This window comes from Capsicum annuum, chromosome 4 (assembly GCF_002878395.1).
Source record: "Capsicum annuum cultivar UCD-10X-F1 chromosome 4, UCD10Xv1.1, whole genome shotgun sequence".
In the NCBI taxonomy this organism is placed as follows: domain Eukaryota; kingdom Viridiplantae; phylum Streptophyta; class Magnoliopsida; order Solanales; family Solanaceae; genus Capsicum; species Capsicum annuum.
This window is the reverse complement of record NC_061114.1, coordinates 8,619,246-8,638,382: the sequence shown is the minus strand read 5'-3', so window position 1 is coordinate 8,638,382 and position 19,137 is coordinate 8,619,246. Positions and strand designations below refer to the sequence as shown.

At 36.8% G+C, this 19,137-nt stretch overlaps 1 protein-coding gene across 4 annotated transcripts; it reads right to left on the bottom strand.

Moving 5' to 3' along the window:
• Window positions 1–2,271: 2,271 nt before the first annotated feature.
• Window positions 2,272–19,019, bottom strand: LOC107869201. Of its 4 annotated transcripts, none has more exons than XM_047410642.1 (15): window positions 18,751–19,019; window positions 15,220–15,373; window positions 13,860–14,396; window positions 12,539–13,603; window positions 11,950–12,274; window positions 11,158–11,413; window positions 10,866–11,082; window positions 9,924–10,279; window positions 9,298–9,831; window positions 7,909–9,094; window positions 7,175–7,516; window positions 6,813–7,050; window positions 3,255–5,902; window positions 3,023–3,168; window positions 2,272–2,818 (listed from the first exon to the last, which is right to left on the bottom strand). In XM_047410642.1, coding segments are annotated over exons 1-15 (8,295 nt in total). In that variant the 5' UTR covers window positions 18,753–19,019; the 3' UTR covers window positions 2,272–2,529. The 4 variants fall into 4 exon arrangements, with proteins under 4 accessions (XP_047266598.1, XP_047266599.1, XP_047266600.1 ...); XM_047410643.1 differs by having other exon boundaries at window positions 3,023–3,165; window positions 18,751–19,018; XM_047410644.1 differs by lacking the exon at window positions 18,751–19,019 and adding an exon at window positions 16,946–17,083.
• Window positions 19,020–19,137: the final 118 nt, after the last annotated feature.

Below are 19,137 nucleotides of genomic sequence, written 5' to 3'. Positions count from 1 at the left end.
AATTGATTGCTAATTTCTTCCATGTGTTGTGGAGTTAAAACTTCATCTACTTCTGCTCTAGCCAAAAACATTACTAAGTTCTCAACAACAATTGGAATGTCTAAAGCTATGTCGTCTGCTAATTCTATTAACATTACAAAGCCATTTACCATATCATCTGTCGGAAAACAAACAGATGATAACCAGATGAAAGCCATTTATTTTTCTCTGTTTTTCCTTTCCATTGCTAAAGTGATTAACTTCTTAACAAATATGGTGTTTAGATTTGCCAAACACGAGCTGTTTCCGACTCTAAGATCCTACTTAGTTCTACACATGGAAGAAATTGGCAGTCAATTAAGAAGAATGAGTTGAAATAGTGTTTTAATGGAGGAATTATCTTAAATTAGTGTTTTCATTGTTGTTATCTGATGGTTTTAATGGAGTAATTGAAAAAAAAATGGAGGGAAAAATATTTTTCATGGCAGGGATGGAGGTTGAAAGGGGATAAAGAGAGGGTGCGGGTGAGGGTAAATGGTCAAGAAAAAATGGGTGGGTGGGGTGGGGGGGGCTGGAGGAGGAGGAGGGGGGGGGCAAAAGAAGAAGGGGGGGGGAGGGGGGGCATGAGGGGTGGGGGGCTGCGTTAATTGCAGGGTAGGGGTGGAAGTGTGTGAAGAAGAAAGAAAATAGGAGTGGGGAGTGTCTTTTTTATTTAATATTTATAAATATATATATATATATATATATATATATAAATAAAATAGTAAATATATATTTTTTTATTTTTTAAATAAATATATAAAAATAATGTGTGGGGGATTAATTTTTTTTAGAAAAATCGAATTTCTTATGTGGCTCTGACGTGACGTTGATGTGTAGGCGAGTGTAACACACTCTCCGTTGTGAGAGTGGTATTCAGTTTTGAGGGATGAAATTAATACACTTTAAAGATGTTAAGGGGGATAAATAAACGAAAGTTAAGATTAAGTGCTAAAGTAAGTTGGGAGGACAAGTTCGGGGAGGGGGGGGGGGGGGAGAGATGTCTTTTCTCTATATATTATTGATGAATTCAAAAATTTGACATTTCTTATTTGAATTGAGTTATAGTATTACATGAACTTGACCAAATTTTAGTTTCGCACCTTTCTTTCTTACTTGTGCAAATTTTTGTACATTCAAAAATAATTTCATCCACGTTTGTTTAAGAATATTTTTGTTGTTGTAATTTTTTTCTTTCATTGTTTTGAAAGTATAGTTATATACATATACAACAATAAAAATAGCTAATTTCTTTCATTGTTTTGAAAGTATAGTTATATACATATACAACAATAAAAATAGCTAATTTATCCTTTTATATATATATATATATATAAAATTGACTAACATGATATACACGTGTTGAGCACATATACTTGAGTAGTATATATATATATATATATATATATATATATATATTTATTGGGTTATTGGTTTACCCAATAAGAAAAAATCGAACCGAAGCAATAACCCAATTATGTTTTTTATAAAATCATTAAAAATCGTTAACCCAATGACAATAAATTAATAACATTTTTATCGATTTGATTTATCGATCGGTTCGATTTTTGCACACCCTTAATAGCCACCTTTCATCCTGTTATTCAAGTAAGTGTCTGTTTACGATTGTTTATTTCTCCAAAAAAAACACTTCTTCTGAAAAGTATTGGTAAACTTGTGAAAGTGTTGTTAGAAGATTCAGAAGCAGTAAACTGCTTCTGAGAAGAAGCAAAAAATTTCTGTTTTTCAAAAAAAGCAGAAGCATAAAATTACTTTTTTCTTAACAGAAATATCCCTATCACACACACGCACACGCACGCTCATGCACATACACACACGCACGCACACACACGCGTTATTATCTCTTTGATTTCAGACGTAATTCTAACTTCAAAAATTCAAATAAGACTTTCGATTTCTTTCACTTCAATTTGAGATGTACAATTAAAAAAATATTTGGAGTTTGAAAAAATAGATTTATTTTTCTACGCTCAATGCCATTGGAGTATGGTAGGGTGTACCGTTGTACTTTTTGTGCATTTTTTGTGTTGTGAATATAGCGACGCAAAAGCGTTTACTAATGCTTGCATTAGGTTTGGCTGTGGTGCAGCCCTTTTCCGGACCCTGCTGACGCGACAAGTTTTGCGAACTAGGCTGTCTTTTTGTACTGTGAATATGTACTCTTTTGTGCATATTAAGTTTTTCGTCATTACCTAACGATGAATTTAACGGCACAATATAATAAAATTAAAGTAAGAATCAAAACAGATATTATATTTAAACTAAAAATATAACGCAACACAAAAATGCACAAAAAGTAATATGGTTTGGCATTTTTACTTCTTCCACATTATCATACACACTAAGATGCTCAGAATCTCCATAAATGTGGCCGCACCCGTGTCGGATCCTTAAAAAATGCACTACGTCTGAAGGATCCGACACACAACCAATGACATTTTTGAAGTGTCCGAGCAACATAGCACACTATTAACATATGCTTTGGCATTTTTACTTCTTCCTATTTCCTCCTTGTTTCTTCAACCTCCCCTTCCTCTTCCCTTTCCCCTTCTTCTTTTCAGTCTGGTTACCGCCTGAGGTCCCGGAAGTGCTGGCAGACGGAAGAAGATTCGTCGTAGCAACTTCATCATACGCTACATCAAGTATCTCCGCGCATTGGTTCTCCAACACGACAGTTGTACCCGTGGGCACAACGAGCTGATTCAAGAAAGCTTCTAGTTTCGGCTTTTTTGACAGCAAACTCTTTAGCAGCTGTTCAATGCTAGCCTTTTCCAGAATGCTGCATAACATTAAGCACAAAATAATTCAACAAGGTCCCTTTTCGGTTTGAATACAATATAAAAGATCACCGCGGATTTCTCTTGCAACTTATAGACCGTTTAGACCACCGCGATACAATGATCCTTTTGATCACAGCGTAAAAATGACCTGATAGTGTAGAAACTGTAAATTTGAAGAGTAAAGTAGCTAAGAACCAACGAACCTCGTATTCATCAATGAATGGAGTTGTATCAACTCCTGAAGCATATTACGCGTTTCCTCCATCATGTCCTCGGCAACATAAAACTTCTTCTCCGAGGACAGACTAATCGCAGCGGTTAAGTAGTTCACATTGGCATTCACTTCCTTCTTAGAACAAGAAAATAACGGAATTTTTTAGTAACAATTCGACTTGAACACAACACACAATTTTACTGAAATAGGATTAGTTTCACCTTCAGATTAACTGTCGAGACGCTTGCAGAAGTTGCAGAGTCATCAACGCCACATGTCTTCAAGACATCTGATATTTCCTGAAACACGGCCCAATTCATTCGTTGATCTGACATATGATTAACAGACGAAAGTGGCATTGCTGAAGTCTCCGATTGATCAGATGTGACTTCATTGCCCGTTCCAGCGGGAAGCAACAAACTCAGGATGTCTTCTCTGCTGCAGTTTGTTCCCAGCTGCACAGAGACGACATTGGAATACTCAACTCCTGTAACACTCTCATCAAGGTTGACAACCAAAAGAGGATCGCCGCTCTTTTGAAAAGCTTCTCCAAAATCCTTAATCTGAACGATTTTATCCTCCATTCCTCGTTGAAGAATGCCATAAATTTCCTTCGGAAGCTGGTTCCTAACATCATCGATACTGAGCACTTTGAAAAGAACATCATAGTATTTCTCACAGTTCATACACATTAAGCACAGGATAAGCACCAATCTCAAAACCATCTGCTTATAGTACAGATCAACACTGATTTTCGATCGTGCAATCCACTCGACTGTACCAGCTTCATCATAAAGGAAGCATTTTACCAGCACAAGAACGGAATTATAAAATTCTTCTAAAAGCCGTGTGTTAATCGCATGCTTAGAAGTTGGTCGGACTTCAAACTGCTCAGAGATCAGCCATTCCACAAATGAAGATTTAATCGCGAAGAAGATTCCACGATACTGAGATACCATAACCAGGAAGCGCTCAAGAAGATACAAGAAGCAACTAGGGGATAAACAGTCAGATATCATCCGATTCTCGTCTTCTATCTTCCAGTTCGCGCTAAAGGTATCCTGCAAAGCTTCACAAAATTTCTGCAATAACGTAACCTCCATAGATTCCACTGCATTATTTAAAGATCCTTCAGAACATTCAACATTACCGTCGCTCGACAGGACTTCTTGAAATTCCAACATTTCGCCTCCAACAGAATCGCCTGACTGAAGATCTTCCGGACATCCTCTCTGTTTCATGCAACCGAGAATTTCAATGAATGATTTCCAAGGAACATCTGATGGGATTCTTCCAACAACTTTCTCGTACAGATCCTCGGGAAGTTTTCCAGAAGCAAGCCATATGAGCACCGTTCTTCCTATCTGTCCATAGCTAAGACTATCACCGGAGCCAATATCTTGAACAATACATTCTTGAAGTAAGTCACAAGAAAGCTTTGTTCTCCTTAGAGAAATCATACTTCCCACCATCGACTGTCGGGGATCGAGGGGGAACAACTTCTCAAAGTAATTTGTCGACAGTGCCAGAAAATTCTGTATTCTCAACTCAAAACTGCTCAAGACGTGATGTTTGGGCTCACGTAAGAATTTTGCAATCTCGTACACATTTAGTAGGCACATGCTTTGCCAAAATAAAGGCATCGACTTTGCAGCCAACCCATACAGAGATACAAGAGTTTCGAGAACCTTCAGACCAACTACGAGTAACTCAGTACGCCAATGAGTCCGAGCAGCAGAAATAAAATGCCGAGCATCAACAAACACCATCTGTTTGCTCCGTCTAATGACAAAGTTCTGAATACTTTTCAACCATTCGGCTGCTGGATGCAACAGAAAATACGTAACATTGAGACCATTCAACTGCTGTCTTACACCAAAGTACTTGAGACAGAATTCACCAACTCCCTTGAATTCACCAAAATCTACATCTCCGAGGCACTCAAGAGAATCAAGAACATCAACGACATTCTTCTTCCACGAATTCCAAAAGTGAATCAGTGTCCCAAGACTAACCTGGCAACACGACATCAGCTCTTCTGAAACATCAAGATTACCCGATAACTTATCATCCCAGACATACTTCGCTACGTGATATTCAACATGAAAATCCAAGATTTTTCTACAGCTCAAAAATTTGCCGATAAAACTTTCGCATTTCTTAGAGGCACTGAAATTATGCTTCAAGTCGGACCAGTTGCCTGACTCATTCGATAATATCCTTATCTCAATGCACACGGTTTCAAAATTTGATCCAAGCTCCGCAAATGTCATCGCCTTCTTTAAGAGTTCCTCCGTTTGCATCAACAACTTCAAAGGCCAACCTTTGCTTCCAACCATCCATAAGGAGTGAGAGAGCACGTATAGAAGGATGAGTGAGCACGCCTTATCGAAATCCCCAGCCTTCCCCAAAAGATCAGCTTCACAAAGTATATTTCCATTCAACCGTGCTATTTCTGCTGCTTCAGCAAAGTTACCATATTCTTGTTCTAAAAGAAGCAACTCATCAAGGCATTTTCGAGACATTAAGAACTTCCGCTTCATTTCCATCGTTGGGAAAGCTTTGACAAATTTCATCATAGATTCTCCGTCCTTAAGCTCAAAATAATTAGCTGCACAACTCTCCAGGTACTCCATCCCGATTTCATCAATATCGACAGCACTTTTCCCAACATCATTACACTGTTGCTTCCAGTTTTCGATATATTTCAAACCTAAGTCGTAGCATTTTCCTTTGGTACAGGCTGATAGGCACTCTTTGAAATAATTTCCTTTAGCATAAACTTCTGCTGCCCGCTTATAACGGCCGGCCAGTAGAAAACAGTCAGCAGCCTTTATCAGTTCACCACACTTGTCCAAGAAAATATTTCCTGCATATAAGTATTGCAGGTTTAACAGACTAACAAAAAAAAACACGATGAGATATGAGATTTTCTCATGTTCAAGTAAAGATGACGCAAAATCACTATTTATCAAGCTTAAAAGATAAAAAATAACTCAATTGGAAAAAATGGAGAAGAGACAGTTCTATTTGCATTTTATAGCACAACTTCGAGAGCATTTCAATTAATGTGAACAGGTACACTAAAACTTTTCATTAAACTGAACATAGCCTAAGTTCCAAAAAAAAAAAAAAAAAAAAGTTGCAACAACAACATACCAAGTGTAATCCCACATGTGGAGTCCGGGGTGGGTAGAGGGTACTCGGACCTTACCCCTACCTCGCGGAGATAGAGGGGTTGTTTCCGAAAGACAGTCAGCTCAAGTAATTAAAAAAAAGAGATGCATTTTTTCCTTATTTAATTCTTGCTTAGTCGGAGGAGGAAATAATATATTTTAGTAAAAAAGAATGAAAACTCACGAAATGAATCTCTAGAGGTCTACCTAGCATGACCAATTAACAGGAGCGGAGTTAGAAGACCAAATACATGTTCAGCCGAACCTGGTAGATTTAGCTCAAATAGTGCGGTTGTATTAAGTAAATGTGTTGCATCAACTGAACGTTATTATCACTTGAAGTCATCGTCCAAAAATCCAAAACTCAGGAAGTCGAAATCATAACTCCGCTTCTGCCGATGAATATGCTTCGTAAACCCTCCTCAAGCACAAGACAACGATGTATACTTACTAAAGCTCAAAAGTGGATACTTAACTCAAAAGAAACGGAAGTGCGAAATGACTTGAATACAAACAAAGCTGCAGAGTAGGAAAAGAAAAAGGAAAAGAACCCGAGGCCAGGAACTCCAGGGGAGCAATTTCGCGAGACCACCAAAGTCGTACCTGCTTGTTTATAGTCTTTCAAGTCGTAAAAACACTCCGCTGCAGACTTAAATCTGCCAATAGAATAAAAGATCTGAGCAGCCTCCAGAAGATAAGTGCGAGCCTTTTCGGGATCTGAATAACGAATTCGTTCAGCAGTTGCCACGATACCAGTTGCCTTTGCCCTTTTCTCCCAATCCACTTCTCCCGCTTGTTTGAAACACATCAGTGCCATCTCATAATTTTTCTCCCAAAATAGCTGCATGAGAACATCAAACACTTTATGAGGACGGAAAAAGTAGCATTCCATATTTAGTGAAGTAAGATGGAGAAATGAAAAATGTACAAGAGAGTAGAAACAAAACAAGGTAGATCGAGTTGACCTTCATTCCCCTTGACTTCCACTCCTCCGGAGTGCTAAAAGTTTGCATAGTATCTGCGAGTGAATCATCAACATCCTTTACTTCCACGAGAGACAATATTTGCCAGTAATCAAACATAGGCCTAGAAAACTCTTCTACGCTTTCACTGATCCACATTCTCTGCCTAGTTCGAGTAATAGCCACGTAAAGTTGCTTCAGTTCAGAACACAAGATATTATGTCTTGCATCAGAGAAACTTGGGAAGGACAAATCGGCTAGGCTTCGTTCTTTCATGAACTCATAAATGACTCTCCACTGATTTCCAAGTGGCGATGAGCTAAAAAAATTGTACAGGAGTACATCCTACAAATGATCAATGAACGACATACAATAAACGATATAGCAAAAAGATGTAATCTATTCAACAACTTCTGCACTATTTTGTTATCCAAACAATGCATTTGCAACAAACCGTTGGTTCTACCTACTCAAACGTAAAGTGGGTGGATATATTAACTCATCTTGACAGGTCTAATATTACGAGTAGCATATCAACATTTAAACCTATTCCGTGTCCCTTAGAAGTTGAACTAGAACTAGAATAAGCCTTACAGTAGTAAGATTGAAATAGCATGTCCGTTACTCATGAGTACTAAGCTCTTAACTAACAGCTAGGCACCAAAATTAACGGAAATGACAAAAATGAATGAGTCTCAACTAATATCTTAAGCACAACGAGCAATCCGAAGTCTTGCCTCAAATTCGAGCCCTTTGCATTCAATTATGGTCAAAATAAGAGCCTTCTGCCCAACATAACGAAAGACTTCTTGCTTTGCAGATTCATCGCGTACTAATATTACTTGTTCAGCACCAAAGCCCACTATTTTGCCACTGTTATTCCCCTTGTTCCCGAAAAGAGTTAAAATAGAATTTTCACCATTTCCGGGCTTGAGCAACACTGGAGCTGGACCATCTATAAAGCTTGTCTCCGCCTGCAAGACGTCAACAGATTGAGGGAAATAATGACCAAGTAGATTGATGACACTCTGAGCAAGTTTGAGTACACGGGTATGTGTACGGAAGTTCTGAAGCAACTGAAAAACACGTGACAGATGACCTTTATCGTTTCTTCTGGTGTCACCCTTTGAGTTCATGACAAACTCAGTGTAGAATAAACTTCTTATATCCTCAAACCTAAAATCAATCCCCCTCGCTATCGTCTGTGCGGTATCCCCAGAGAAAACAAACCCTTCATCCACATTTCTGCAAATGTATTTGAAAAGAGCAAGTTGTCTCATCGATAGGTCTTGAACTTCATCGATATATACAAAGTCCATTTTGTCACCATCCAAACGATGACATTTTAGTCGAAGATGAAGATCATTGACTAAATCAGACATATCAAATTGACCGCGCTCCATCTTCATCTTTTCGTAAGCTTGGAAAATATCATAAATGCGCACCCTCTTTTCTGCGTTTAAATTGGAGACACGATTTTCAGACATAGAAACATAAGCATCACGGCTAAGCTTCCCATCACGAAAATCCCCAGCATGTAGCCCGCCTTTTATGTGAGACATTATTTCGGTAAAGGCCCTCGAAGGATCAAGATTCTTGGACAATTGACTTGCGAAGTGCGGCCAATACAAGCAACAAAAACGGTCATAATTGATTTCATTATCTCTTATGAATGTTTCTACGGCAACCGACCTCAAGCTTTTGTCCTTCGAAAGTTTCCACTTCACATTAAATCTATCGAAGTACGATGATCCTACAGTACCATCAAGCATCATCAAGAATTTGCGGAATGTGATCACAAGAGGGTACTTTTTGCATGGAACGTCAGTAAAAGAATTCGGTATGTCCCTAAACTGCGTCATTCCATCCAAATCATCGGTTTCAAAGCTGCTTTCCGCCCAGAAACTTCCACCAAGAGCAAATCTGCAAACGCGAGAGTGGAAATTGTTAGCGGAACACAATAGTATCAACAGTTTTTACGCTTACGAATGCAATCAAATGTCCATGCCACTAATAATCACCTACATTATGTAAACATTACTAAAAATTTCTTAAAAGTAACATACATTAAACTGATAAGTTATAGAACATAAAATATAAATATAACAAAAGATCAGATTAATCACCTTTTCAGCTGAGAAACTTGTTTATTGACCGCGTAACATAGTTTAGGACTAACTGTCACAAATAGCTGGTGCAAGGTAGTCCTGCTAGTCTCTCCGATATACCGACTCTCTTCATTTTTCTTGTATGACATAATTCTCATTTCCTCTGCGTATTGACTTAACTCATTTCCCTCTGCTACGCTTAACCCTTGAATGGAACTATGGTGTTGTTGCTCCTTTTGAAATAACTTCATTGTCAGCACGGTAGTTTTCCCAGTCCCCGAGCGGCCAAGTATGAAACTGCTTTTATCGAAAAGGATTATCTCCCTCTCTTCATTGGTAACTTCGAAAGGGATATCAACTTCTTCTCCGTGGCGATCAGAGAGCAAATGGTTGACGACACCAGATGATAAGGAGTAAAACTTCATCAACAACAAGCTCTCACTCACTCTCGAATTTTCAACACATCCAGAATCACGGTTCAATTTGCTCTCAGTATCCCTCTTATACTGAACAACACGAAGAATCCTCCAAGTCCTTGGGACTTCCAAATCCCTAAACAGAAGGCGAAAAGTTAAAATCGAAGAAAATGTAAGAATATCATAATATTGAGAACAACGGAGTGATAAAAGAAAAAACCAGTTTACCCCTCGAAATACTTCTTCTTACAGAGACCGATGAATTCATTAGTATACATCAAAAATATTGCATCGAGTCTTCTTAAAAAACCCGGAACCTCCTCCAAAGGCAATATATCCCAAACCTTTAGAACTTGTGTATATAAGAACTCTCTCTGTATATCAACAGTACAAACGATATAACGCCCTTCAACTACCTTGAACTGCTTTACCACCTGAGACGAGCTTTCACACACTAACTCCACGTTCCTTCTCTTCGGTCTCCATCCACTTGCAAGCTTAACCAGGAGAGTTAACACGTACTTTCTCAAGTACGAGGACGCCAACTTTTGAAATGATTTTCTAAAATTATCGCTGAATGCAACCTAAAGAACATAATAGAAAAGACGCATACATAAATCAACTGTAAAGCTATATACATAGATACATTTGCGAACAAACAACCAGTAAGAGACCAGAAATTTCTCCTTAAGGAAAACCAATAAATTTCAGTAACAGTTAACAAGTACAACAATCATAGATACGAAATACTGAATCCTCGATGAAAATTTTTACACAGAAGATAAGATATTCAGTAAATAAAGTACCAAAGAGGTACTACGAAATACAAAACGTGGTATCCTAGAAGAAGCATATATCCTTTCTATTGAAAGAAAGTCCCTTGATAACAATGCATCGCGTTCACAATACAAGAAATCAACAACAATAACAGCAGAAACATAATTTGAAGAACAAAGATTAGAGTGCATGAACATTCACAACGTCATGAAGTTGTTATAAATGATCCTTCTATAATTCAACTCCTTCATTCCACGTCTATACAATCTCCTATTAGATTATATAACACAAAGCTGTATTCGGGGACAGTTTAGTGTAAAAGACCGAAGTCTGACTCGTCGATTTATCTATGTAACAAAAGAAAGAGAAACTAATAAATGTGTGTATGTGTACCTTCCATTTTTGTTCTTTGAATAGAGCACTATCCCCGCTTAGTAAATCATCCATTTGATCAAGTTCTTTCTTGACATCTAAAATCGTCTTCCTCATGTTGGCATCGCTGTCCGCATGAAAGAAGCATTGACGATCCTTGGCATCAAGAACTAGCGCTTCCCAAATCGAGTGGCTATTCAGTAACGTTTGCTCATTGCCCAATATCCAGAGACAGTGCCTAAAAGAAATGAAAATCTTAGACAAAGCAGAATGACTTAAAACTGCGAAGGAAGAGTATTAATTTGATCCGTACCGAGCCCTGGTCAATGCGACACTAGTCCAATGAAGATTAGACAAGAAGCCTATGGATCCAGCACGATTAGATCTCACTGTAGATATTATTACAATATCTTCTTCCCCTCCCTGAAATCCATCAATTGTCCTCACATTAACATCGAAATAAGGGTGGTTATTATACCGCTGCCCAATTCTATCTTGTATGGCGAAAATTTGAGCAGCATACGGTGATATAACACCAACGCTGAGTTTCTTCTCAGAGGTATTCCAAGCTGCAAGATTAGTATTGCACAGGAGAGTCAAAAACGGATAGACTAGTAGAAACAAAACGGCTCAACATTAGTATAAGTGTGTGCAAATCTGTTAGAAGCAGGAACTAGCGGCTCTCCACCAACAGAAACTCCAATTGACCCGTATTTTGAAGTTCGGAAATAAAGAAAGTTAATTGACAGATGGGTAAATAGATTTACTTGTCTCATACTAGACCTGATATCGCCTTCGACGTGAGCATAGTTAGTCAGGCCATGCATTCTCTCTACACGAGAAAGAACCTAGAAGTCGTGTATCGAATCCTAAGTAATCTAAAGAGCTCCACATGGAAAGGTTTTTCTTCGTAAAACAAAGCACGAGCAGAGAAATGCATAAAAAGTATTGAGACAGTCTCTCCGTCCATCGTCATAATTTTAACAGTATTAGTAAAAGACGGTACATTAACAAGTGTAGGATCAAAAACTAACTAGCCAGGCTACTGAAAGATATATTATAGAAGATGTACAAAATGTATACGTTTTTGTTGACATGATTATACCTTTGAACAAGCTCTGCACTATTTGCATTACCAACGCAACCTCAACCAAATTTCGTCTATGTCCAAGATTATCCAGTTCTTCCTCTCTCCATGGTACATTTATAAAAGCATATGGGCCAAAACACGGTCCTGAAAGATATGTTTTCTCATAGGCTTTACGCTTTACATCAGGTGCATCAAGGATTTGCTTACGATAAAAAATTGAATTCAGGAACTGGCTTATTGAAGGATGCATCCTGTACTGTATGTTAAGCAGATGCTTAGCATGACCTAACGAACCGAGTCTTTCAAACAAGCTCCTTCCGAATCCAGCTTCACGAGAAATCTGTTACGAAGTAAAAATTTCTATCAATAAATACGGTAAAAATACAGTCAGACCACACTATAACAAGTTAACAACCATCCTCTATAACAACATTTCGGTATAACAACCAAACGATTTTCACGTTATGTTATATTATATGTACTCTATAACATCATTTCCCTATAGCAGCCTAAAAATATCCCGACAAACAACATTGTTATAAAGAGGTTTGACTGTATATCAATTGAAGTTCCTTCAAAATTGCACGTGAAAAGGTATACGTACTCTACTCTTCACTATCGCTGGCAGTTGGAACGCATCTCCAGCAAGAACAACATGCCTCAAACCTCGAAGTTGAAGGGGTATAACTGCTTCGCACTCCTTCATTTGGGAGGCATCATCGACAACCAATAAGTCAAATGGCTTCACATTCACCGAATGTAGCTTATAAGAATTCGAAGCAGTGCAGAAAAATGAAGAAGCCATTTGGATACAGAACTCCATTATCTGGCCCTTACTGCTCGGAAAATTCAGTGTCCCGAGAGATCGCTGAATATCTTTCAACAGAACACCGCACTGGCTACTTAAAGAAAAGAGCTCCTCGAGTTCTTTAGAACCAAACTTCTTATGAGATAGCATCCCCTCGAGAGAATCGAGCAGGGAGAGAGCTCGCACCATTCTTTCAACGTTTTCATCTCGAAGAAAAAGTATAGGTACATGTGTACACATTGTAAGCATGCATCTCCGCAGAGAAGAAACTGTTGAACAAACTCGACATTTCGCATAATCTACCAATGAGTTGATTTTCACCTTTATCATTGGAGCTTCCTCTAGCTCACTGAGTTCCTCCAGAAGACTAATCATAGAACTTATACAGCAATTCCAACCAGTCGCTGGTGCAAAGCAATCTCGCAGCATGTCGACACGATAATCGAGGGAAATCTCCGCGACATCTTCACCATCCACAGAGTTCTTATTTATAACCAAGAGAATATCACCCAAAGGACAAAAACCATCAAATTTACTCGTTGATGACTCTCGGATCAGTTTAAGCAACTGGGAAGCAACTCGGGCTGTTACTGCATCAGTTGGGGCACAAGTAACAGTTCTACTCTTCATTCGGAGCAGCGTAACGAGCATTACACTAAGTGTCCTAGTCTTTCCAGTACCAGGTGGACCACAAATAAGTTCAACGGATGCCTTGTGGTGACATTTCACGGCGGCATGGCATCTAAAGATCGCGTTAGCTTGGGAATCATTCAACTTGGATAACAGATTACATGCAGCTTCTCCAACCGGTCCATCATTAGTGGATGCGGAACAAACATCACATTTCAGTTCGATCCGTTTCTGCAAGAAGACAAATATCAACAAATGTTTATATCAAAATCAGTTTCCGTTTACCTAAAGATATACAGGATAGATGAACACAAACATACAGTCCAAATCCACAACTCAGAAAACAAAACAGTTTCCAAACACAACTTCAACTTCCACATATTGCTTATTTGCTTTCATCGATATTCCAGTATACATTAAAGTAAGGGGAGGGACCTCGACTTCTGAAAGAAACTAAAAATGAGTAATAATCAACAAGATCACTCACCTCGTGCGCAGGGCACAAGACTTTCTTGAGTAGATTCAAATTCTTTCTCATACGCAACACACTCCATACTCTGCTGATCGGCATCACATTTACCAAAAACACTATATGCAACGATCGTCGCATTCCCTTAACAATTCCACTTGGAGGAACTCGAACTCTAAAACTATCATCGTCCTCATTCTCATTCCTATTCTCATTGACATCAGTAACATATGCAAACGTCCAATATCCAAATCGCTGCAGGTCACTGGCAGCTTCAGGTTTCGCATTTGAGATAACAACAAGATCTCCGGGAGATGTACTATAAGGAACCCGACCATCACTACTACATCTGTTCCTCCAGTAGTCGACCTTAACATCAAACACCAACGATCTATCTGCCTTTACTTCATCAAACACGATCAATTCAGCAAACGGTGATTTGTCTATGTCATTCAGCGAAGCAGCAATGTCTGCTCGCGCTTCTTCCAGTAAGGGGAAGTCGAAAGAACTCAAGTAATGATCCACCGTTTCAAATGATTGTGGGATCTTCTCTACCTACACATTAGAAACTTAAATTAGAATTACCATCACATAGCAACGGAACACAAATGAGACAATAACGACTTCATGAGGCTCGCAGATGAGGTAAAACATACCTACATCGAGTGTTTACATCAAATCAATAAACACATGATATATGCTTGCACGTACACTTCTATCGCTTAACCATGGTTAACTAACACATATATTCACATCCTTAAATTATTGATGTGGTGCGAACGACAATGCAGTTAAGTATTGACCGGATATCGAGCTTAAAGAAAATAATATTTAGAGATAAGCATCCAGTACCCCTCGAACTATGGCCAAAGTTGCGACGACACACTCCAACTTCACATGATCCTATTACCCATTGAACTCATTTTTAGTGTATTTCGGTCACCCTTTTGTGATAGCGTAGCACTTTTATTACATAAAATGTGGCCCACTTCAAAGGGGCCACGTCAGCTAAAAAGGTTGACAAAAGGTGTCACGTCAGCTAAAAGGGTTGACAAAAGGTGTCACGTCAGCTAAAAACATCAACGAAAATACGCTAAAATATAGTTCAGGGGTAATACGCCCCCCCTGAAGTTGGAGTGTGCCGTAGCAAATTTAGTCATAGTTCGGGGAGCTACATGCTTTACTCTAATATTTACCCAAGTCAAATTTATACATAACACCACGATGGCGATGAGAGTTACACGTCTTTTCAGTATCTCTTTCCTTACGAGCGTATTAATCGGAGATGCCAAGATTAAATTTTCAACAAAAATATACAGAAAATGTATTTCGAGATGTACCAAAAAGAAAAAAATGTGTCACGTAAATCGAGAATTACCTGTTTTTGATAAAAGTTCTCATCAATAATATCTTTAATAGACCATGATAAGATCAAATCTATTAAATCATCTTTAGGCCATGCAAATTTCTTCTTCTCCACAGAAGAACATCCTCCCATACTTACAAAAAAATCACCAAATTTGATATTCAACCTGAAAAAATACATTAAAAAAAAAAAAAAAAAAAAAACATGAATTCTACTATCAAAACTGTTGCATGCATGCAGATGTATACGTAGGAGCGGAGCTACATTATCAGGTACGAGTTCAGACGAATTCAGTAACTTTTGATTAGACCTTGTATTTGCAATTTTGTAAAAAAAAACTCGAGTAAAGCATATAGTACCCCTGAACTATAACCAAATTTGCTATAACACACTCCAACTTCACAGGGGCCCTATTAGTCGCTGAACTAAATTTTAGCATATTTTCGTCATCCTTTTGAGATGACGTGGCACCTTTTGTCAACCTTTCTAACTAAGGTGGCCCCATTTTATGTAATAAAGGTGCCACGTCAGCACAAAATGGTGACAAAAATACGACTAAAATTGAGTTTAGCGGGGTAATCATAGCAACTTTGACTATAGTTCGGAGGGGTACTGGATGCTTATCTCAAAAAAAACTTTACTAATACAATAAAAACTATACATATGTATCAAGTACGAATTTGGACAAATTCAGTAACTTTTAATTAGACCTTGTATTTGTAATTTTGTAAAAAAAACTCTAATAATACAACAAAAAGTATACATATGTATCAAGTATGGGTTCAGAAGAATTCAGTAACTTTTGATTAAACCTTGTATTTGTAATTTTGTAAAAAAGAACTCTAATAATACAACAAAAACTATACATATGTATCAAGTACGGGTTCGAACGAATTAGACCATATATTTGTAATTTTGTAAAAAGAACTACACTAATACAACAAAAACTATACATATGTATCAAGTACGGGTTCAGACGAATTCAGTAACTTTTAGTGAGACCCTGAATTGTATTAAGAACTTCACTAATACAACAAAAACTATAGATATGCCTAAACACACACACACAAAAAAAAAATTGTAAAAAATACATATAATATAACGGTCAAAGAAAAATTTGTTTGAATCTCAAATTCAAAAAATGTCACATAAATTGAAATTAAGACGTAATATTTTTCACTTACACATCGGACACAAAAATAAATAAATAAAATAGCATATAGTTCCCTAAAACAATTTTTTCAAACAAAAAATATCTTCCTTCATACAAAACACACCTTTTATATGCATGTACCACAACTAACCAACTAAACACAAAACAAAAGCAAATTAGATGTATTTCATTATAATGAAGCTACAAGAAATAAAAGGAAAAATAAATCAACCTTAATTAGCTTGTTGTAGCACAAATTAAGTACTACATATAAAAAAAAATAAAAATTACATATTTAAAAATTATATAAAAAGTACACACAACGTTGAAAGAAAAATTCGTTTAAATCTCAAAATTCGAAAAAAAATCTCATAAGTAACATTTTTTACTTACGTATCGAACACTAAAAAACAATAAGTAAAAGACCACATAGTTTCATAAAAATAATATTTTTCAAAATATATCTTTCTTCATATAAAACACACCTTATATTATAATTGTAATGTGTACCAAAACTAACTAACCAAAAACAAAACAAAAGCAAGTTTAAATGTATTAATAAAATTAAAGGAAAAAGATATCAACCTTATAGTAGCACAAATTAAGCACTATATTATCAAAGAAGAGAATTGATCAAATTTTCTTTTAACTTTCTCTCTATATATTTTTCTTGATTAATACTATCAAATAAGTTAAATTAAACTATGTTGCTTTCTTAATAGCAAAGTAAAATTATTAGCTCTTGGAAAATGTAATGGCGGTCTTTTCATTTTCCTCATGGTCTACACTTTACGATACATTATTTAAAATTTCGATTCGATATATTAGTATTAGGTTTAAAAATAGAGAAAATGTATTAAAAATTTCTCGAACTTGTCTGTTTAACTTATTTTATTATTTAAATTTGATTTTTATTTATTTACTCTCTTAATATTTTTAAAATAAATTAATTTCAACCCTAATACTGACATGATATTTCTTTAAAGAATAGCAAAAAAAAAACGTGTGAATCTCTTTTTTGAAAAAAGCCTACAAATTACTTTACTTTACTACTTATTATAAAGTAAAGTAGTAATAAAAGGGCCAGGCTCCACATGGAAAGTAATTTGTTTAGCATCTTATCATCTTGTAGAGTCAATTTATTGAAATGATACTCGTACTAAATTTTTTAATTTAATTAAGGTAATATAATTTTTTTTTCTTTTCTATCCTAAATATTAATTATTTTTTCTTCAAATAAAAATATAAATATTTTTTTAATAGAAATATTATAGTAAAATAATCATGTTATTAATAATAATAATATTTATTGAATAAGGACATGATATTTGATCAAATTCTTCAAATTCATTCATAAAGCTTTTAAAAAAAATCTAAGTGAGACGCATGTCCAAACACATCTTTAAATTTTGAAAAACACAATTTTAAAAATTTAAATTTGCAAATTTCATTGAATAGAATTACATGCTTGACATTTTGCAAAATTAAAAAAAAATAAAAATTAATTTATGATTTTTATCAAATTATAATTATTATATTTCATCATTTAGTTACTAGAATATGAATCACATGAGTCTCTTGGTTCATATTATATGAATACACTTTATCTTCTCCAAATTTTACTTATCGAATCACATTGGATTTTTTTTTCTCTATAAATAGATGTTTTTGATAATTACGAAATTTTATATCTGAGTTTAGGTTCGGACTTAGCACGGACCACTTAGCCACCCCACACCTCTAATTTCTCCTCCTTCAACTCCTTAGATCAATAAAAGAAAAAGAATCGGGCGGCTCCATTGTCCGAATTGTAGTGATCTGGAGAAGCGTCCTCAACGGCGGGCTGAGCCCAAGTCCCCTGGAAGGGGGCACCAGAGAGGGTGAGAGCCCCGTTGTGTCCGGACCCTGTCGCACCACGAGGCGCTGTCTACGAGTCGGGTTGTTTGGGAATGCAGCCCAAATCGGGCGATGAATTCCATCCAAGGCTAAATACGGGCGAGAGACCGATAGCGAACAAGTACCGCAAGGAAAAGATGAAAAGGACTTTGAAAAAAGAGTCAAAAGAGTGTTTGAAATTGTCGGGATGGAAGTGGATTGGGGCTGGATCGACTGGGGCATGGACCAGCGTGGATTGGGGGGCAGCCAAAGCCCAATCTCCTCGATTGTTGCAGGCAGCTAGCGCATCGTGCTTCGGCATCTGCACGCTCCGAACGCTGGGCTGTGCGCTCCCCATTCGACCCGTTTTACTTCTCGAAAGTTATGCTTACTGTTACCCAACTCAGTTCTCATTATTCAAGTACTTGCAAAACAAAAACAGTTGCAGAAAAAGAACACAAAGTAACTTGCTTTATATAATGTTGGAAAACAAGAGAAGGTTGATCACAACTTACATTTGCTAAAACCAAAATATGAAGGGTACAAGAAACAAACATATTGCCCTTTGTATCTTTTGACACTGTCAATAACTGCATTTTCAACAGCTTCTTAAGAACCGAAACCCCATTAACCGCTTGTTACTGTATCGTATCTGTTCAAATCCATTGTTTTTTAACAATGAAAACTGTCATTTTTAACTAATTGCAGAAGAATATATGCTTTAATATTATGTAGCGAATCCATTGTTAAAGCATATATTCTTTATTTAGAAGGGGGGCTTGAAAAAGAAAGGGATTGCGAGGGGGTAGGGAAGGGGTGTGCATTGATTGGTTCGATTCGATTTTATATATTATCAGTTCGGTTTATTGATTTTCGATTTTTAAATATGCTAAACCAATAAT